Source organism: Semicossyphus pulcher, unplaced genomic scaffold, assembly GCF_022749685.1.
Source record: "Semicossyphus pulcher isolate SPU_LCO1_2020_fin unplaced genomic scaffold, fSemPul1.0.p SCAF_15, whole genome shotgun sequence".
Classification (NCBI taxonomy): domain Eukaryota; kingdom Metazoa; phylum Chordata; class Actinopteri; order Labriformes; family Labridae; genus Semicossyphus; species Semicossyphus pulcher.
The window spans coordinates 23,445,220-23,467,206 of record NW_027211659.1 but is presented as its reverse complement, the minus strand read 5'-3'; the positions used below and the strand labels follow the sequence as shown (position 1 = coordinate 23,467,206).

The 21,987-nt window shown below is 38.5% G+C and overlaps 3 protein-coding genes and 1 non-coding gene across 5 annotated transcripts in view; all 4 read right to left on the bottom strand.

Annotated features, from left to right (window-relative positions):
• spegb (striated muscle enriched protein kinase b) overlaps positions 1 to 7,300 on the bottom strand; it is a 40,712-nt gene extending 33,412 nt beyond the window's left edge. The window contains exon 1 of the mRNA XM_069662693.1: positions 6,883 to 7,300. Coding sequence (XP_069518794.1) covers positions 6,883 to 7,300 — 418 coding nt within the window. The remainder of the gene's footprint in view (positions 1 to 6,882) is intronic.
• A 3,551-nt stretch (positions 7,301 to 10,851) lies between these two features.
• On the bottom strand, positions 10,852 to 13,379 carry LOC138592478 (C-X-C chemokine receptor type 2-like). 2 transcript variants are annotated; one of them, XM_069663296.1, is made up of 2 exons: positions 13,136 to 13,379; positions 10,852 to 12,773 (listed from the first exon to the last, which is right to left on the bottom strand). In XM_069663296.1, exons 1-2 carry the CDS (start codon positions 13,140 to 13,142, stop codon positions 11,695 to 11,697), a joined length of 1,086 nt encoding a protein of 361 aa, XP_069519397.1. In that variant the 5' UTR covers positions 13,143 to 13,379; the 3' UTR covers positions 10,852 to 11,694. The 2 variants fall into 2 exon arrangements, with proteins under 2 accessions (XP_069519397.1, XP_069519398.1); XM_069663297.1 differs by having other exon boundaries at positions 10,852 to 12,746.
• A 1,777-nt stretch (positions 13,380 to 15,156) lies between these two features.
• On the bottom strand, positions 15,157 to 20,189 carry nabp1a (nucleic acid binding protein 1a). The gene is made up of 6 exons (XM_069663794.1): positions 19,190 to 20,189; positions 18,358 to 18,496; positions 17,756 to 17,827; positions 17,320 to 17,404; positions 16,692 to 16,761; positions 15,157 to 16,158 (listed from the first exon to the last, which is right to left on the bottom strand). The coding sequence occupies exons 1-6, from the start codon at positions 19,281 to 19,283 to the stop codon at positions 15,947 to 15,949; spliced, it is 672 nt and encodes a 223-aa protein (XP_069519895.1). The 5' UTR covers positions 19,284 to 20,189; the 3' UTR covers positions 15,157 to 15,946.
• Positions 20,190 to 21,013: 824 nt separating this feature from the next.
• On the bottom strand, positions 21,014 to 21,095 carry trnas-cga (transfer RNA serine (anticodon CGA)). Its single transcript has one exon. It is a non-coding gene; the product is annotated as a tRNA-Ser (tRNA).
• Between the last annotated feature and the right edge of the window lie 892 nt (positions 21,096 to 21,987).

Below are 21,987 nucleotides of genomic sequence, written 5' to 3'. Positions count from 1 at the left end.
TCCTTGATGTCTGCTAATCCAAATCCAGAGCTAGATAATTCAAAGCTAAGATGCTTCAATAAACGTTCAATCAGTATAATCATGTGTTCATCTTAAATAATCTGTAATCAAATAGTCCTAATAATGAAGATAAAATAGCTACATGCAATGTAAAAGGGGTTCGTTGTACTGATGAAACCACTGAGAATAATTTCCAGCTCTCCTGAGCCTTAAGCCTGTTTTAGCTGTTTTGCTTTTTTGTTTTAATTTTTACAGCTTGCAAAGCAGCTTTAATATCTGCCTACAGAGAAGTACCAGTGGGCATAAAGCAGGGCTGTCACTTTCCCCAAAAATCAAGTTCGGAGCAATTTAACGCGATTAATTCAAATTATATCGGACACCCCTCCCCACCCCCGGTTGCTGCTGCTAGCTGTATAAACAACAGACCTAATGTACAGTTTAGGCTGTGTTTGTGCATAATAAAGACTCAAGCCACGCTCCTGTGTCTTGCTTGCTGCATGCTACTGGCGTATTACAGCAATGGGAGTTAGCCCAGAAGCTAGCTACAGCTTCAGCCCTGGAGCATAACAACAATAAGTCTCCCCTGTGCTTCCTGACTACGGCCGGGACGCCGAAGCACGAAAGGTCAACAATGGCTCGGCTCGCTAGTTTCCTCCATTGGTTTGTAGCAGGCGGCGTATTATCGCCATATGTTGGAATACACGTTACACTACGTTATCTACTGTGCTTCAATTTTGAATTCGATCACATCATTAGAGTTCGAAGTATTAATATTTCACCAGGTTCGAGCGATATATCGAATTTCGATTGAAACGTGACAGCCCTAGCATGAAGCATTTGCGTTCTACTAATGGGGCGATGCCTGCAAACTAGTTCAGGCAGAAAACTCGAGCTGCACTGATTTAACAATTGATATGCGTCACTTCCACATCACCTGACAAACACTTCCTCCCAATTGGCAGTCTATTTAAGCTGCAAGATTTCCGGTCTCTCCCTCTGCTCTGTCATTGCCATCTCTGCCCTGCACCAGTACTGCGCTCTTACTTTCAGCCCCACCACCACCCCAGCATCCACCCGCAGGCTCCAAATAGGGGGTTTAAGATATTATCTCATCACTTCTCAATTTCTGCACGTAAAATAAATCTGCGAGGAGTAATGAGGTCGGAGCCTAGACGCCAAACACAAGCTATGTTCTGCTGCTGCAATAAACATTTCAAACCATAACGTGAGTTGTCTGACTGAACTATAAAAATCAAATGTTTTCAGGAACTGCCTGCCAACTACATGTTATGTAATTTGTTATAAGGAAGTTTAAGTTGTCTTTCAATGTGAGCTAATGAATAGATAATACATATTTTCATTGTAGTTTTGTCCCCACCAATTGTACTCTGACTGCACAATTTTGACTTAAAGTGTTAACTCCAAGAATCCACAAAAAAATAAATATTATAAGATATCAAGATATCTATTGATCTACAAGAGGAATAATAATTCAAGTTTACTCATCACTGCGTCTTTCTGTATTTTTTATTAGCTGTTACTCTTTTTATATTACATTCTAATGAATGTGAGCACATGAACTAGAAATCCCCCGTGTAATCAAACATTTAGAGTCTGTTAATCAAAGTCGTCTAAGAGCTCTAATAAACTCCATTATTACTCTTCAGGATTTGTTGTCCATTAGACAACACTGATTTGTTGATGAGCAACATGGCGGTGTGGGGGATTTCCACAGTGTAACTCCAGCTCCACCTGTTCGCTCACATTCATGCTCTTGGAAGAAGACAACATGGAGAGGAAACTATCCAAACACCCTGGAAAGGAGCCATGGTCACACACTCAGGGGCAACATCTAAAGTTGCCAACGCTAGGTCTCTGCAAACAGCCTGATTATTCTGCAAGCTTTAAAGAAGCAATATAGCTTTATTAATAAAATCACTATCAGACGGTTACTGCACTGTGATAAATCACACAGAGTCATTCAATCCTGCAGTTTGCACCAGATTTACAGTATGAAAGAGTCTTTTAGCTCATTCTTTTGGCTTCAAGGCCTGCAGCTTCCTGTTATCATCATATAATGTTTATAGGAAGAAGACGTAGCCACGGTGACGTCAACCATTGCTTTGTGGACTGCAATTTGTAGGCTTTCAGATTGGCATAGTGTCCTTCGCCATCTTGTTTTTTGGAAGCAGAAGTGACCATATATGGGCAAGATGGTGGAGCTGGAGTTATGCAGTTCATGCCCTAGGCTAATTCATTAGCTTGTAAATGTTAAAGAGAGTGTTTCCAGCAATAAGACAACTTATTTATGTTGGTAGCTGAAGGGTCTTTTTTTTTACTTGAGCTCAGAGAGCTTGTGGAGTGCAGGATGAACAAACTGTAACAGCTTACTTTATACAACCGGCATCCTTAATGTTTCAAACAGCCATTTCCTGACTTTTCTGACAAACACATAATGTATGGAAAAAACTGAAAGCGCTTACAAGCTAGGTATGGTGGGTGCAGACATGGATACCTGCAAAGTAGTGCTAATATATATATAAAAAGAATACTAGAAAATACTAAATACTAGATTTGCAGCAAAAACTTCTTGGACTGTCTGTACAATTAACCGGGTAAGCCACGTTTTTTGTCAGATATTTGGATGAAAAAAATTATCAAACCAACACCACAGACACAGTCACAAGGTCAAGTTCAGTGACTTGAACCAGCTGAGACGTATCTGACAGCCAACCGCAACCACCTTTCACTCAAAGCAACCGTGCCCCTTATTATGCATAACTTAAATCCTTCAAAAAATGTAAATCGTTGAGTTATGTATCCCTTTTCCATAAAGTCATCATGAAGACAGAAGAAGAGACTGTCTAGCTTTTGGAAGCAGCCTCGAGTGGTCATTTGAGGAACTGCAGTTTTTGATACTTCAACGTTGCCTTATTTTTTCACCTCTGAAGTTGTTGCCTGGTTGTCATTTGTCACGTAGCATGACAGGCCTACAGATATGTATCACTCCTCAGCTCTATAGAGCATGTTAGTGCAGCACATTGTTCTGGTTTTACAGCCAACTTTACTTTTTTGATTCGCTCTATGTGCTCCAATCAGCATCTTTTTCTCAGCAAAAAAGCTCTAATGTACCAACTGCACGCTGCCTGCATAGCAACAAAGGGCAGACACACAGAGTTGGCAAATAACAGGATAACATAGTGGAGCACGTACCCGGTGCTCCACTATGCTAATGCTAACGTAGCATTTTTTACTGCTGAATTGGCAGATAGTTAAGTATTTGTATTTATATATGTTTGCCATAAAAACATCTTATTATGATAATATTTTAATATTTTGCTGCCCTCAAGTAGCCAAAAAAATACTGTAAAGCAGATTAAAAGATTCTGATTTTATTCCAATCTTCTAACATGTAACATTTCAGTGACCAATATGGACCTGAAAAAAAAGAATATTTCAATAAATCTGAATGGTTTATCTTTTGCTTTTACTATTTATGCGTAAATCAAATTGTCAGATTAATCAATCATCAACTGACTGCACGATCAAAAGCCAGGATTTGTAGGGGGGTGGAGACTTTATGGGAGCAAAAACGTATAGATCATTAAAAATGCATGACACCACAACATGTGGCAGACATCTTTATGCTCCTGCATATTCAGTATATGTTGTGGATTGATTATAAGCCCTTCCCTGGTCAGTAGAGAGAAAAAAGTCACACAGGGCCGGGCTAAGATTAGCAGTGATGTCTTCCTATGTAACAGGAGAGACGTTGGCCTGCTAACATCACAAAAATCTAAGGCCTGGCACATTCCGCTGTATAAATAACCAGGGAGAGTTGGTGGATGAGGGGGGCGGTACAGAGAGACATTTTCAAAGAGGGAGAGAGAGAAAGGGTTCAGGCAGAACCATTGAGTGATGGGACAGCTGTAGACTACGCACATGGCAAAGCAGTCGAGAGTTGAATCAAACTGAAGGTTAAAATGGAGAATCAAAGGAACGCATTCAAATCAAGATGTTGTCTTCAAACCTCATTTAAAGGATTACAGGAAGTTGAAAAGATTGTGGCTCGCACTGAAAATCTTTTCAGTTTGAGAATTCTAGTAGCTGCATCACTTATGTTGCATAAATCACACATCTATGTCGTCTAACATAATTTGTAGTGCGAACAGCAAAAAACACAGGATGCAGGAGCACACGGGTAACTGCTTGCATAATCTTCACAGCCCGTTAATGTTAACAACGCTCGTGTCCAGCCAAAAGCCACAAAACGAAACTATGTGAATCGAGATGACGTTTACGTGAAACCACATTTTCTGTAATGTCCCCAGTGATCAATGCTTCCACGATTACAGCTTTCATGCTGTGTCACAGGGGTGTAATGAAATAGCACTTTCATCTTCCTACTCTATTGTACTTTATTTCTGAACATCATGGCTCCCCTGTGAAAACCGTGCACACTGAAAAGATCATTTTAATTCTGCCATAAAATCTATAATGTGGCAGATCAAAAGATAAATTAAAGTCTTCTTGAAGATGTAAAATCTATGCTGACCAATATTTGCATTCACTTATAAAAGTACTGCATGTTTAAGTTTCTTAGATATTAATGTGCTTATACTGTAAGTAATGATTCTATATCACTTAGATTTACAACAAAGTCAGTCCTACTGATATATTATGAAACAATAGAATATTACAAGAGAAGATAAGTTGATTATAAGATTCAACTTGCAATAGAAGTTAAATGTTATCAGCATCGTTTGTGTTCTTGAATTTGATGGTGCATCTTTTGTTTACTTTGTCCAAGTATCTTTATTTATACAGCAAAGGAAATGTAATACAGTTTGGTTTCTTGCAGCCCACACTAAGAGGAATCCTTATCACCAGATTGTCTTGTCTGCAGACCTCGCCACTCTTTTAGTACCCAGTTTTAGTCTTTAGCTTGCACAGAGCATCTCTTTAATCAGCAGGGATTGTAATGTAAGCACCCTGTGCTTTCTTCTACATCATCAGAGAATACTATCATTTTGCCAGAACCTAAAAACTGATTGCTTAACTGATTGAACTGTATTCAGCAGTGATGAGACTTGACATTTTTGTGCATGCAAATGCATGCCAAATATGCTCTCTCAGCAGGAAAAGGCAGTTTTAAATTGAAGAGTGAGTTTCCACTACACACTCACAGCGAGCTCTGCCAAACAGTGACAGACAACTCGAGCTGATATATGAAGGGCATATTTGTGGAACTGGTAATGTCATTTTTCACAGCAGCTGAGGTGTTCAAAGCACTCAGGTGAGCTGAATTTAGATCAGTGCTGGAGACCACAGGATGCATATAAAGAGCTTTTGATGATCAGAATGCAGGTCTTTAAACAGACAAGGGCGACACTGGCCTTCAGAGCATCCTTGCTGAGACAGAGAGAATCTGACTGAAAGACACTTCAAAAGCTCCCTTTGGCTAATTTGTGGCAAAAGCAAGCGTTTTTTTAAAGGATGATTTATTTTCACTGCCACTGCGAGCACTGTGGACATTTAATCAAGTGTCCCATAATATGCTCATCTCAAACAGAGATACCCCAAAGTCTTCATTAATACAAAAAACAAAGAATCAAAAGGGATTGTTTTTTTAAATTCTCATCTCAGAGAGCATTACACATAAAAAGCACTTAGATAATGGACTTTAAAGAACTTGAAAAATCTATAATTTAACTGAGTATCTGTGTTATATCCAAGGATCATCTGTGCCTCTACATGACGCATATCCAGCACATCAGAAATGTAGCGTTTAATCTACATTAGTAAAAAGAACCATCTTTCTATTGTCTTTGCAAAATATAGGGACGAACCTAAAATTAAAATAGATCAGTAACAGTGAAAAGTACATAAAAAATGAACTCATACAGCTTATAACACAAGTTATTCAAATTCGTTGATGTTGACACCAATGTCCTACAATAAGTTCAGCACTGTCTGATTCTGATGATTGGTGTTTTTATTCCTTTTCAGATGCTTTGGAGAAAACTAAACCCTGCATTAGGCATTAATAACGACCTATCTCTATGTGTATTTGTCTTGGCAAATTTATCAACTGCAAGACATATTTTACAAGACTCTTAATCAGTCAAATACACACTTACTGTTTGCTTTGATATATGTAGCAATGAAACATTGTGTATGCACGATAAAGGGGAATTCATATTATATGTGTTTGGCTCTATATCTAACAACAACATACTTTTGTACGTATGTGTGTAGAGTGTATTTATTCCTGTTCCTTTCTGGGAATGTTTTTGGGGGGCAGTGTTAAAATGATAAATGGACATTATTCTATTATTTGAAGACACCTGAATGTTTTTCTCATTCAATTTAAGATTAAATAAAAGCTAATTATCTGCCTTGCCTAGCCAAGAGAATGACGCAATGACTGTGATTAAACTCACATCAAGATATTATTGATACAGTGAGCATAGTAGAGATACTAGTCAGCATTATCACTCAAGGTTCCAGCGAATAGAAGAGGAAGCTTGACAGGCCCACGTAATGAATGACTGTGGCATGCTGGGTAATTTTTAAGGAAGTAACTGTAATAAAAGAATTTGCAGTTGAATGATACAACGATATGACCAATATTCCTAAATACATTTAGCCTAACAGTTAATGAGATTACTAAATCATATTGTACTATTAGATGGATGGTTATCTTCATTATTATAAAGGCATTCAAAGACTTGTTCGAGTATAATCTTATGCTTCTGTAGTTCCTTAAACTGTGATTTGGACCCCCCTTGAAGACTGAAAAAATCAATCCAGAAACATAAGAACTTCACTATTAGCAGACTGGACTAGACACCATTGTAAAGTTTTGAATGAAATCATTACCTTCACCGAGATCCAAGACGGCGAGTACGGCGCTGCTCCGTGCCTCTCCCAGGTGATTATTGGCGATGCAGGTGTACAGGCCAGCATCACTGGGTTTGCAATCCCTAATCCAGAGTCCTCCGTACTCCTGGTTCTCCATGTTGAGGAGGTCATCGTTGTGGTACCAGTACAGGGAGGGCTGGGGGTCTCCGGCCACAGTCACCTTAAGACGGATATCACAGCCCGTCCCCACAGCGGCGTTCCTCATTTTCCGAACAAAAACTGGAGGAGTTGGGGTGGGTAGACCGGGTCCTCGAGGTTCTGGGACAAGCTGCTCCGTGCTTGCTTTGGACCGTTTTGGGGGGATGATGGGGCTCGGGGGTGCCACTGCTTCATCTGCCCCTTTTTTCAGGGTCATTTGCACCTCAGCTTTTCTCATGGTTGAACTGATTAGGGAGATCCTAAAATGGATTCTGTAACTGTGTGTGTGGATTGAATGGCACTAACACTCACTGGGCACTCTCTTAGTATTCTAAACCAAAATACAACGCCATTAGAGTCTATGAGCAGGCTTAAGTATAGATTACAATAAACAAAGTTCTCACATTTTGAATTTCAGATCTACAACTTTCTTTTACTTTAAAATCCAAATTAAAATATCACGAAACATGTCTGCTGTTTACAAATTCTCCTCAAATCTCTTTTCTCTGACCTCAGTTGTTGTCTGAAGAAGAAAAAAAAATGTTGATTACCAGGTAATTTAGCAGATAGAGATAGCTGCCACTCTCCTGCCCAGAGGTATTTTTAGGGCAAGACCCACTGGATCATGTTGCATTAACAGCTCCCTTGACTTGTCTCTTGGAAGTGACGGCCTTGCTTTTCCCCTTCCTTTTCAGACTTTAGTAACCATTTCCAAATAGTGTGTAACTTTACGAAAGGCCTCTGTAGAGCAAGGTATGTGAATCTTCTTTTAGTGTCCTCTTTATTCCCAGCAGGCTAAAGATCTCCTTTTGCTTGGCTTCTGTTTGAATGCAAGTCCTGTCCAGCAAGTTGCACCAAGCCCCCCCTCCTCGTCCCTTGAGCTAGACCACCCCACTCATGATCTCCCCCTACCTCTGCCAGTCAGTTCGAAGGGGGAAATGACTGTCACAGCCCGGCAAGCCTTACAATGACAGCTGCGTGGTGAACTGTCTGCCCACTCACTGCTAGGCTCCCGCCCCCTTGTCATTTTTAGCCAACCTGAGGTCAGTAGAACATGTGAGATGGTGCAACACTTGGCACAGAGGAGGGGGTGGTCGAATGGGACAGATATTTAATTTGTAGGTCAAATGTAGAGTCTGACGTTGGCCTCCCAATTGCGGCAAGGTGGTCAAATATCAGAAAAATGTAAATGTTATCACTGCATTAACATTGCGAGTTGGCAGCTGTGACCCAAGGATGGATATTTCAAGTATCTTTTACACTTACTGACTTTGAGGCGGTATCGTAGACTGCATACAGGAAGTATATTGGACTGATTTTCAGGATTCTGAGTAGTTGTATCCACTGAAAATTGGTGGTCAGGTACAGAAGAAAACACCTGAAGTAAAAAAAAATAAAAAAAATAGGTTAGCATTACATATTTCTTTTGTGAGCTTCTTAATGAAAAGAAATAATGCATCAAACTTTACCCAAATGATTCTGAACGCCTAAGCTTTAAATACAAATTTAATGCAAAGTTAGCTCAACGCTATGCACAACATTTCTACTACTGGCCAAAGGTCAAATCACCTGTGGCAGCTCAACAGTAAAATTTGAAAAGCAATTGCAATCTAATAATACAGATAAATGACAGCTAAATTAATGGAAAAATAACATTACTGTTAGCAGCTTGAAGCACTTTGGTCAGCTCACGTTGTTTTAAATGTGCTATACAAATACATTTGACTTGACTTGTTATAGCATATTAGTGTTTACTGTATATTCCTTTGTTATTCTCAACCAGGATTATGGACAAAGCCTAGTCTACTAAGGTTAAAGACCTACTTCTAATAGAAAGAGCAGCTCCAGTCATGTTTTAAGACGTATAAAATGCTCTGCTTGAAAAAATAAATTGTGTCTGATATGTTTTTTAATACGTTTAATTACCTTGTAAAAATCCTCCCAAGGCATCTCCTCCTTCTCCCTCATTAAAAATTCCTGAATCTGCATAGTTCCCGCCCACTATGCAAACTTCCAACCCCCACCTCCGTCACAAAAATAAAACAAGTCTCTACCATAGTTTAGTGGCAACTTGTTGAACCTTAGCTAGCTTGAAATGTAGTCATTAGAAGTAGTAACAGTGACAGTTACAGCTGGCTCGCGCATCGCCAAAGTGGTTGCCATAGGTTGCACATAATGATCTGCATAGTGTCACCCCGTCCATTAACGAGATTGGCTCCAACCCTGCTAACTTGAAAACGTGTTGTTCAGCCTGTCCTTGGTACACTGCAGTTAAAAGGAGACAGGCCCAGCCATGGCAATGACTGCTTATGCTGTCCTTGATATGTCTTGTAGCACATGAAAAACACCACATGGAGATGTTTACAAGGTTAAACACTGGATTTTCACTGGTCTTTAATAAAACTTGTCTTAAAAAATATAAAAAACTTACAAATAGAGACTTTTGTCTAACTAAGGAGTAACATTAGATAAGCTAGCAAAGCACGCCACAATAAGGCTACTTTGAGAAATGTGAAGCTAAAAGACAAAAAGGTATTTCAAAAATTAAATACTAATCAAGTTAAATTGCTTAAAATAGCTCAAACACTGTCATCATATACTGTATGTCACTGTGAGCTAACAGTGTGGCTTGCATGCTGTAACTGTATGCTAATTAACCAGAACAACACGTTCTAATCAAATAAGTTAAGCTAGGTACCTTACTAAAGTAGCTTGAAATGAGTAAGTCCAGCTAAAATTCCATAAACATAACGGTTAAATGTTGTAAAGTAAAACTTACCATGTATGAAAAGCAGACAACTTCAAAAGTAGAGTCAGACACACTGAGCTAAATGTGAGGCTACCAAGACTAAAGATAGCTTACATGTTTGCAGTGATGAGAATAGGTCATGCTAAATGGTTGTCATTGGTTTGTTAGTAAAGAGGCTTTTAAGCCAACTGTAAGTGAATAGGGTGTTTGGCTACTATGATAGATTTCTTGAAAAGGGTGAGACAATAAGTGTATTCTAGATCAAATTATTATGAATGTTATAACTATAAGTTGTAGTAATAGTAGTAGTAGATAGTAGTGTGACTGTAACATGGTTAATTGTTCTAGTAGTTGTAATACATTTTAAATTACGTTATTAGGCAATATGATAGATATCAAATCTGTTAATACTTTCCACCCGAAAATGGTATTTAACTGCATAACGAAAAAATCTATGAATTACCCAGAATAACTTAAACACATTTTTTTCTTTTACCTATATAGAAATACATACTGGACATACAAGATACAACAAACACATAAGTTGAATTGACCAATTTATATATTTTTTATAAAGTCATTGTAAATTCATTCTGGTTGGTTTATAAGATGCCTTAAACCTTGGACAGACTAACTTAATATGGAAATGAGCAAATGTTTTGTCTTCTGCTTTTTTATAGGCAGTGTTGCCAGTCAGCTGCACTTCCTTGCGATCATTTCGCAGCACGGTACTTTTAAAGGGATTTTTTTTCTGCACAGAGGCAGAAAATCTTCTCTGAACACTCCTAGATTTTCTGTAGTGTTACTGCTGGTGCAGCCATCACAGCTTCTGTCATACAAGCTCCTGTGGCTCTTAACAAACAGAACAGAAAAGCCCACTTGCTGGATTAGTTAATAGTTCTAGCTTCTATCAGCTGTTTGTGTCAAAAAATACAAGTGACCTATGGGTACGTCGGTTGTGCTGTATAAATCAGAAACAGAGTTTACATTTTCATATTAAACTTTAATGATAGTTGCAACTATACAGACAATGCAAATGAATGACAACCTGCTGTCAGGTTCAGCTAAATACACATCAAATTTAAAGACACTCTTACTTTAAATTAAAAAATAATAATAATTAATTTGAGAGCAATAAATCCTTATATAAAGATATACAATACTGTAAAGGAAAGTTTCCTGTGACTGCTTTATCTGATGCAGTAGAGGCTAAACTTTGAGCTGGAAGAACTGATGTGCTTTATCAAAGGGCATTTGTTTAGTTCGAAAATTTGAGTAATTGACAATCCTTTTGATATTGACATTCATATTTTATACCTAAAAGGAAAACGACAACAGAAATAATTTGACCATCTAATAGTGAATTGTCTTAACTCAATTTCTAGCTTCTCCTAGAGCTTCCAACGATATCTCAGGATGTTAATTTGCAGATGGTTTTTGTCTTGATGTTTACACAATATTATAGTGTTGAAACGTAGTCACAGTTGACAAATCTGTTTTGCGTACAGTAGTTACCTTAGAAATAGACATTGCTGAGAAAAGAGAGAATGGGTGACCACAAATGCAACATTCCCCGCGCAATGAAACCAAAATCATTTTAAACAAGATTAAAAAATATGTACAAAAGATATTTACAAATTTGGTGAAATATTCAATGCAAGCGACTGCAAAAACCAAGTTAAACATCATTTAAAAAAACAGATTGTAGCAAGAAAAATGAAGTATTAAAGACACATTTTGTACAATGTTGTTTTTCTTCAATGATTGATTTGAAACAAAGATGAGCTGCGATAAAAATGCAGATATCAAAATGATTACTTTGGTGTCCAGCACTTGTGATCATGCAGTAAATTGATTGCCAGTTAAAATTTTCTCTTTGGTTCTCACATGAATGTGGAAGTGATTTCTGACGACAGTGAAGACCTGCTGCTTCTTGACACAGATGTTCTCTTTAGTATGCCCATCTTCATCAATATCTGCCGCAGCCTGCTCCTGAACTTCTCCCCCACAAACGCGTACAGCACCGGGTTGACACAACTGTGCAGCAGGCCCAGACTCTGGGTAGCAAACATGGCCTGATCCACCGCCACCCTTGCTGGGCACTGGTACAGCACAATCTTTGACCTGAAGAACGTGTCCACCATCACTGCAATGTGGTACGGTGTCCAACAGAGCAGGAAGGCAACAACCACAAACACGATCACTCTCATGGCTCGCTGGCGCTGGAATCCCCCACGGATGTGAAGGAGGCGCTGGATGGTTACTCCATAACAGGGCAGCATGATGGCCAAGGGGATTACAAAACCCAAAGTGTGGCGGAGAAATCTGGTGGCCCACCGCCACACATTAGCACTGTGGGGTTCATATTTCTCAGCACACATTATGTGACTAGAATTTTGAGTTTTGTAAGAAGAATTTAGTAGCCCAGGCAGAGACAGAAGTGCTCCAACACCCCAGACAGCAGCACAAACTCCCCTGCTGACCAGCTGTCGGTTAGCCCTGCGTGTCTCCATAGCTCGAACAATCACCATGTAACGGTCCACGCTAATGCACGTCAGGAAGAGAATGCTGGAGTAGAAACTCAGCTCCTGAATTATGGTGATAATTTTGCACATAGCGTCTCCAAAAATCCAGCCTTGTGTAACAGAAGTGGCCCAAAAAGGGAGGGTAATGGCCAGTAGGAGGTCTGCAACTGCCAGGTGGAGAAGGTAGATGTCAGAGGGAGGCAGCACCTGCTTGCTGAGGCCAATCACCAGCCCCACTACCAGATTTCCAGGAATCGCCAACACAAAGATGATGATATAAAAAGCACTGACAGCAGCCATCACTGTGTTGGGGAGGTTGAAGTCGGTGCATGGCTTCGTTGCAGGGTTGAAGGTGAATTCTTCTGAGTTATTGTAGGTAAAGTTAAGTTCCTCATAAATAAAGCCAAAGTCTAAGAAAAAAGAAGATGTGTTTGGATCTGAGGATAGCAATTGAAACAGAACTTTAGACATACAAAACAGGTATAACGTTACATAAACATATGCCTACTTAAAACACCGAATGTTATTTTTAACAGATTAGACTGATAACATGCAGCAGGCTATACATAAAAATATCACAGCACATCTACATCTGTACATCTTCAACAAATGGGTGTTGCCAACTTATCTTATGATTGTCAGCCTACATTTCTTTACAGTAACAGGATATCAAATTGTAATTACACACATCAATGTTTAATTAAAGGCTAATACTTGTCAAATGTCCTGTTCTATGAATACATAATATATACTTTTAAAACCAATTAATATACGTTATTTTAAGGATGAAAATACTCACCAGTCATTGTGGTGTCTTCTTCGTGAGAGGCACTCAGTGTGTCACAAGGAGGTAAGGAACAAACACTGTATTTCTCGACACCCCTCCCATCCCTCTAACCATAGGCTCATTTTTTCTGTTTGCCTCATAGACACAGATTTTGATTTGGTCAACAACAATCTAAAAAGGGAATAACCATTTGTTTTGATGTATGTCAAGGAACTTCACGTACATCAAAACAAATGTAGGTCATCACATCTTTGAAACATAAGTAGGTGTGTTTAAGGTCACCAGTGTCAAACTATATCATATTTAATTATATTACTCCTTCATTAATTTTAAATAATTTATTTTAATTGCATCTGACAGACAGTATGCTCCACCATAGTGCTGCTTTTATTTCTCTTTTCCCCCCATATTTCATTTTTTTTAAACTCCCATTTATTATTTTTCACTTAGTCAAGGGTTTGAGTGTTGTGTTTATTTTCAATAGTCACTGTTGGGTTATCTCAAGCACACAGATCTTCCACCAAACACGAGCAACGATATCTGAATCATCAGTGTCATGAGATGTGCCGTCACATTGCATTCAAATTGAAAGAGAAACTAGTAGTCACTGTGACATTTAAAAACTCAAAATAAACACTGAATAACAAAATCACATGGTAAAATAGAATTTGTTCTCATTGTGGTTTAAATTATGTTTATGAGTCCCTATTTTATATAGTACCATATAGAATAACTAATGTATAAAACCTAATAAATTTAGAAAATATTTAATATTGTTTCAATTCAAAATCCACAACACCTGACAGCCAAATAACAATCTACATGCAGTAACATTTTAAACAGTGTAAGCCACATGATGTTACCACATTTCCGATTGACCACTGATGCTCAGAGGAAGTTCCCGGCTCATGACATGCCTCTGTGTTGACACATGAGCGACGAGCAGCACATTTCCTGCCAATTCTCATGTGTTTCAACTTCCCAATGTCACAAGCACTCGATCTGATCAGAAGCAGAATCACCTCAACATGTTTTGAACATGTTTGTGCAAGCACTGTGGGATTTAGAAAAGAACTGTTTATATTCAGATAGAAAAGATTATATGCACCTTTTCCAGTGTAAGATTTTATAACTACAGCGGGACAGAATATATTGCAGATGTTTATTTTCTGTTTCGTCCTACTGCCACTTTGATCTCTCATTAAAAAAAAAAGATGCTCCAAGGACAGCGATCTTTTTACCCGACTCGATTGTGTGATTTGAAATTTAATCATCAAACAATTTAATCCAATTTTGTATTACATCTCTACTGCGCACCAATTGAAGAAGTGCAAGTGCGTCATGATAGAAATGGGGAACATGAACATTGAAGGCCATAAAGTTCAGGTGCTTGGTGCAACAAAGGATATGAAGGAACAGTTTTTCGTTGTATGCAATGCATTGCTTAAAATTGGAATACTCAATGTGCTTCTGTTTATAAAAGTATATGTCTGTCTTCATTACACTGTGACACTAGAAGTCAAATACAAAACAATATAGTTCCTCACATTGTGCTTAAACATACATTTCCACAACCCACTGCTCAAATATTAAAGCACATACAGTATGTTTGAACATCTTCTAACGACCAGGTGTATTGTTTTTTAGGCACTAGATGGTGCTGTTTAATGAGAATATCTGTAGTGACAGAATGGAGCTCTAAAGGTTGTAGTGTCCGTTTTGAGCATGGCAGTTACTGCTTCAGTGTTCATTTAGAGGGCTTATAGACCCCTTTATAATCTTGTGTAGGGGTGTGATGATGCTACTAGTTATACTAGAGCAAACTTTACATACCAGAAAGTGTTTGAATGCCAAAAAAAAGGTAAAAAAAAAAGACAAGAAAAACAACTTAACTGACAAACTGTTAATGTGCTTGTATTTTTTAGCTCCTTTAAGTGCAGTATAGCCAAATGTAAATACATTTTATTGGCATTATCAGTAACTTGGAATTCAACTGTCAGATACACTACAGAAAACCAAATGTGGCAGCAGAATTAATGTAAAATTTATTTGGTGAACCTTTTTGCCAGTATTTAAGTGGTCCCACCTTGATTATGGTACAATTGATGGCAACGATAAAGAAAACATGTCCTATGAAAAAACAAAAACAGTTCTATATCAATCTATCTGTTATTAAAAACTCAAAACTAACACCTTTCCCGTCACAGAGTCACTTCTGATACATTTTGGTTAAGAAAGAGAAATGTTGCTTGTGCATTCAGTCTAAGAACTCATTTTCACCAACTTAAGGCCTTTTCCACTAAAAAGCAGAAATGGATTTCCTGATTTAAATGACAGGCAACCTTTGCCGACATAAATTAAGAGAAGAAAGTGCATCAAGTGTTCAAGTAGGGTGTATAGTTTGAAAGAAGATAACAGGGTAGGGGGGGTTAGGACAGTGTATAGGGGAGGTAACACTGGCACACAACTGGCTATTTGCAGTGATATTTGGAGAAGGGTGGAGACTGTAGAAGGCAGACCACAACTCAAGCACCAACGCTTGACTATATAAGAAGTCCTGATAGTGCATAAAGTGGTGGATCACAATCACACTGTGCTGCTCTGAGTGCGCGACTTGCACTTTGCATGACAAAACGACACATTTGATTATGTTAGCCTGTATAAAAGATGCAAGAAATCCCTAATTCAATTCAATATTTTGAGAGCCAACATAAGCTGTGATGTGGAAGGGGCACAAAAGTTTAAAAACAAAACAAAAACGGGGGGTAGGGGGGCATAGGGACGTCCATAACTTTCCCCACATGATCCCCCCCAACCCCTATTTCATCTTTTGGCACGCCGTGGGTCCCTGCCGTTGCTAATGGTAACTGAAGACTTTGCGGCTGTTGGGGGGCCTGCAGCAGTAACTGGTGAAGCTCCATTGCCAGGTGAGCGGCCGTTTGGTCGACCAATGCCCCCAAACGCAGAGTCACGGGGCGCACCAGGTGGTGGGTTGTTGTTGTTATTGTTGGCAAATGGGGGCATGGAACCATTACCTGGGGATGGAGAAAAACAAACAAGTCCACAAAGAGAAAGTTATATTGAGACATTTTGTTTTTCAAAAGGCTTTTCTCCACATAAATCATTTTGACATTTGACATGTTACTGGAGGAAAACCACAGGTGTAAATAAAAAGCTTACTGATGGCAGGATTTGATTTAACTGCTTTGATTTGGTGTTTGGTATGAGACTACTAATGTTATTAGTAACACCTGTGCTTCTTTGACTTAGGCATGTCAAAATGTCTGCTGTGAAAGATGCCCTTTGAGCTTCCAAGTATCTCAGAATCTTAAGAACATCAGATCAGATTTATTACATATTTCAGTAAGCAATTTAAAAAAATAACATGGCTCCATACAACCCTTTTTACTTCCTTTAATCAAATTTGTCACATTATAAAATAATTTAATGTACATTAGCCATTTTGTGCTCTCACAATCAATATGTACCATTCCACAGTACATACTCCATTTTCAAGTAAGTGACTGCAGAGAAGTGGTTATTTGCATAAAAGGAAATATATACTGACCTGGTGGGGCTGGTGTACCTGAATTCTGATTGGGCGGAGAGTTTCCCCTCTGATTTCCATCTGGTTTACCCTGTTAGTAAGAGAGATCGTCACCTTTTAAACACTTCCAACATTGGTGTTACACTGGACTGTGGACATTCAAAGTTAATTTTTATTCCATTTACATTCTAGCATAGGCCATCAAAGAATAGTATGTTTAAAAAGAGGAGCCAGAAGGGCTTTACTTAGAACTGTTTAAGATATATTCCTCAAATCAATGTATCACAACAGGTTAATCTCATATTTAGCTGCTATCCCTGTACACTTTTGTTAGGCATTAATTTTATGCTTATCTACTCTACCCATTCATTGTAAATGCCTTCGGAGATATTAAACACTTATTACCATAAAGTATGTTTTACTTTTCTAGCTCCATGTATGACAATGGAGACTTTCATACACCACAGTACTGATGCAGTAAAACAATGGCATTAAAAATATGAAAGGCAGTGTGCGAAAGTCTTTTTCCACTTTGGACACACTCTCCTCACTTCTACTAACCTGTCGCAAGAAATGGATGTTTGAGGTGTTATTTTTATATTACCGTTTACGACATTGACATGTCAGGGAATGGCACATGGATACTCACAGACTTGTTTTGCTGGTTGGGTTGGGCTAGCAGCTCTGGGTTTGGTTCACTAAAGTTGGGAACTTCTGAATATACCATGCAAAACCTGCACAGAGAGGGAAAAAAACATGTTTAAATACACATTCAAACCTCACAAAAAATGTGTTTGTCGTTGTCTGATCAACAGGCATAAATGCTTATTTTGTTTGTTTTAAAAGAACTATAAAGCACTGTTAAAAGGAATTCAACTCACAACTTGATTGCTCTCGAATAATAAAAACACTGTCCATCATAGAATAAAGTTTTGTACTACTTTTCCTTCAGGCATGTTAAATATTTTTTATGTAACAGGCAAATTTCACAAAATACTGGGGTCTTGAAGATGGAAGGCAAGACAACCAGAACTCAAACAGGACAAGAACATGAGTATAAAGCAGATTTTTGGCCAGCTACTCACTCTCCAATCTTCTGCAGATCCCCTCCTCTTCCAGTGTATAGGGTCAAGCAGCCTTTCCATATGGATGCGTAGCTAACACATAAACCACAAGATAAATTAATGAAAACAAAAAAAGATTTCTCTCATAAATTCATGAAGTGGCTCAGGTACATAGCCAATTTTCAAATGCAAGTATTTGAATGTACTATGATCTGTCATTAAACAGTAAGTTAATTTGAACTCTTAATATCAGGAAAGAGGAACTCCTGCAAACATTCTTCTGCAGATATGGGAAGAATCATGGGAAACTTAGGAGCATCCTTTATGTGCAGAGACCATCAGGTTAAGAATATATATATATATATATATATATATATATATATATATATATATATATATATATATATATATATAGTAAGTATTATTTATTTTAAATAACCTGAGGAAATTCTCTATACTGCAATTGTGTTCAAAATACTATAGATGCAGAAGAGCGTGTCCAGGAGTTCTTTCTAAACAGATTAGTTGGCCCATGGTCTTCTCCTACGCACCTGCCGATTGAAATTCAAATACCATAGTATAGTTTATTTCTCTTTAGTTTCCAAACACAAGAACAGTCCTACCCTCTGGTCAGCTTGATAATGTCTCCTGGCTGGATAAGGCTTCCGAGTTCATCCCAAACAGAGATAGCAATGCTCCCACTCTTGTCTGCCACTTTGCAAGAGCGCACCTCATGACCATCTTTCGTTTTGGTTACCCGTCCTAAAACAAAAAGCATGCATCAGTTGGATATTAGAGTCAAACTAGCAATGCACGATATTGGATTTTTTGCCAAAATCGGATATGCCCATATTATCCAACCCTTTTTGCCAATCCCGATATATTAGGCACATGTCTTTTTCCCACATAATTGCAGAGAACATCAAGTCTCCCCTGTAGTGGAATTTATATTATGCCTACTCTTATTGTAGTGTCCCACTGGCAGATGCAGAAACAACATAATACAGTATTTTATAAAGTGTACACATGCAGTGGGCAATATAAGAAAACTACTTAGGTTATGTACAAAATGCCATGTTTATTAATATTTTTAGGGAATCATCGCGCATTTAGGTATAATTAAAGCATTGTCTTATCGGCAGAAAAATGACATATCTGCCTATACCGATATGTCAAAATTACTGAGAGGTGTATGGAAATGTTGCAAACTTCATTAAAAAGTCTGTTGATGATAATTTATTACTATATGTAATTTGCAACGTTACCAATGGCCCCTTTAACAAAAAGAAAGGGTTAAAATACCGAAACGTACCACAGTTCAGTAAAAATCAAAGACTTTGTGACAGTTATATTACTGTAAGTAATGTGCAACATTATCCCTGGCCCCTTTAAGAAAACAGACACGAGTTGATGGTATGTGAAGAGACGCTTCAGCGTCATGGTCCGAATACTTACCTATTTCCAAAACGATGAATACGATATTCAAATTTTTCGACCCAGGCTTCACGTCCTTTATCAAAAACAAGGACTCGGTTGTGGGGGCTGCCATTGTTAGCCTTCAAGACAAATAACCTGTGTTCGTTCACCTCCTGTCACTTAAAACTCAGAAAGCATGAAGTGCAGCCTGCTGTTCCTGTGTAATGGGTAGCTACGACGTTAGCTTTAGATCGGCTAACTAATTAGCCTGCTGTCCAAGTTGTAACCAAAAGCTACTTCAAACACTATAACGTTATTCCCTATAGACACAAGATTTAGGTAGTCTACTACTTTTTAATTCACGGTAATAGTTAACTACCTTCTTCAAAGCAGCTAACAAACTGGCAGGCTGACTAAAGACCGCTATGCTAAGGAGCACTGTGCTAAACGTTAGCTAAATCGTACTTGAAGCTAGTAGTTAGCTTCCCTCTTTACATTTCTGGATGGGAGTCTCTGAGCATCTTTTTTTCAAGATTATCGCCATAATGGCAGCTTCCTTCTTTACATAGCTAAGATGACTCAAAACGCACTAATGTGCCCCGAAAGCACGGAACGACTTAGCGATGCGGTTGGCCAAAATCAGATAAAATAGTATCAATAGTTTCGAGTCAAACCTCAGGTGTGTCTGTAATAACAAAGACCGCTCCCCTGACTGTAAGTAACGTGTTAAGATATTGTCTCTGTTGCGAACTCTTTGGAGATTTCAGTTACATGTCTCCGTCGACAACTTGGACAACTCCAGTTAATATTCTCAGATCGATCGCGTTTCCTTTGTGAGCCTCTTTAGAGTCAGATGAACTGTTAGCTTTGCTAGCTAATACAAGGAAAGTGTGTATATAGCTAACTGTGGCCCCTTTTACGTTGCAGTTGTTCTAAAAGCCTTATGTCAAACTCCTGGTTGTTTAACCCCAAACAATACTAAAGCCCCAAAACGCATTTTAAAATATGTACAAGCTGTTGACATCACGCCTTCCTCTAATTCAACAATGCCCCAAAATCTACGTCAGCGACCAGTGCCGGTCTTTTTAAGCTTACTCGGTCAGTACCATTATCCAACATGGCAATGGGGTATACACAGAGAAAATGCTTCTTGTGTGTTCTTACATAATCAAGTCACGTACACCGACAACTATAGGGTTCTGTATTTCAAATACAATGGAATCCAGAAAACAAGCAGGCAATGTACAAGCCTGTTAACAATACACAGTCATTGCTGTTAACAGAGAAGAAAGAAAAAAGTAGTTGGTTTGTCCCAAACGGCTTCCATTCACAAACAACGCGAGAATAAGGAAGCACAAGAGATTGTAAGGTATTTTGAGGAATGTAGCAGCTAATATGTATTGTGACATTTGTATGTATCATTGAATAATTAAACGAAACAGATTTAATTAAACGAATCTATTTTTTTCCTGCGCAATCTCCTGTTCCACATTCCAGCCCAGTGGGTGGCGGTAATGCACCTTTAAGCTGGTTTGCCAACCGCCATTGAACACGAAAGAAGAAGGAGGAGGAGGAGGAAGGCGCACAAGAGAGTTTTGTGTCGAATCTGTCGATTAGGTCCAGGAGAAGACGAAGCTAATGGTGTTAACACGAAGCCATATTATCAATTAATTTAATGGGATGAGACTTAATTTATAGTGTTAATAGCAAACATCATATTTGCGACGGTTACATTTTACAGCACGGTGCGTTCGCAGACGCACACAGTAATGACGCAAGTCACATAATGAGAACGGGTAGCGTGCTAATTAGCTTGATTTGAAGTGTGTACAGGATATGTGTGGGAACCAAGCAAAACTCCAACGTCACGAACAGGATTCGAACCTGTGCGGGGAAACCCCATTGGATTTCGAGTCCAACGCCTTAACCTCTCGGCCACCGTGACGGGTTCATCATTAAGTCGGACCGGAAGTGAATTTAAATATAGCTATAGTTTCTACAAAGCTATGGTATGGAATAAAGCTCGAGAGAAGATTTTTTTTAAATATTTTTACCTCGTATTTATAGTAGTGTCATCTTTAATAACATCCGGTAAGGTAGTTAAAAGAAGCACAGGGTGTTGCCTTGAGTCCGGACACAGGGGGGAGACAAACACCATTAAAACAACTCGGCTTATACGAAAATTGGGAGAATACCTTCCTAGGTTGAATAGCTTGAAAAGATAAATGTTCGCATCAGTGTTATTCCACAGTTTACTGTTTAGCAGTGTCTGCGTTTGGAAACTACTATGAAGTAGTTCCAAACAAAAAATTGTTCTGGGTAATAATGTGAGTAACAATGTCCATAAATGGAAAAAAAATATGTTGCAGATTTTTTTAAATTTCCCTTTTTAGAGATTTAAACATTTAATTAGCCTTCATTGTAATGGGGTGGAGACAGAAATCTGTGCAAATAACACTTCAGCTGTTTGGATAGTTCAACAGTCCCTGAATAAGCTCTGAAGGTTATATTGTAATGGTGGTGAAGAAAACCTTGATTGTGGCTCTCATCCCATCCTGGTTTTATTTAGAGCACCCTTAATCTTCAAACTTTACACTTTAAGTCAGGGTTGGGCAATTTAACCACTCCCTACACTGAAATTAACCCCCCACAACCGTATTACTTACACTTAAGCTTAACTGAGTGAAGCTTCACTCTGTTATAATATTTATTTCCAAACTTGCAACAGCCAAAGGGAAAGCAAGCTTAACAGCATGTTTTCTTGGGCACTACAGGTCAAACATGCAAGTCACTGGGATCATGACATGCATGACGCACAGAACATTATCTACCATAAT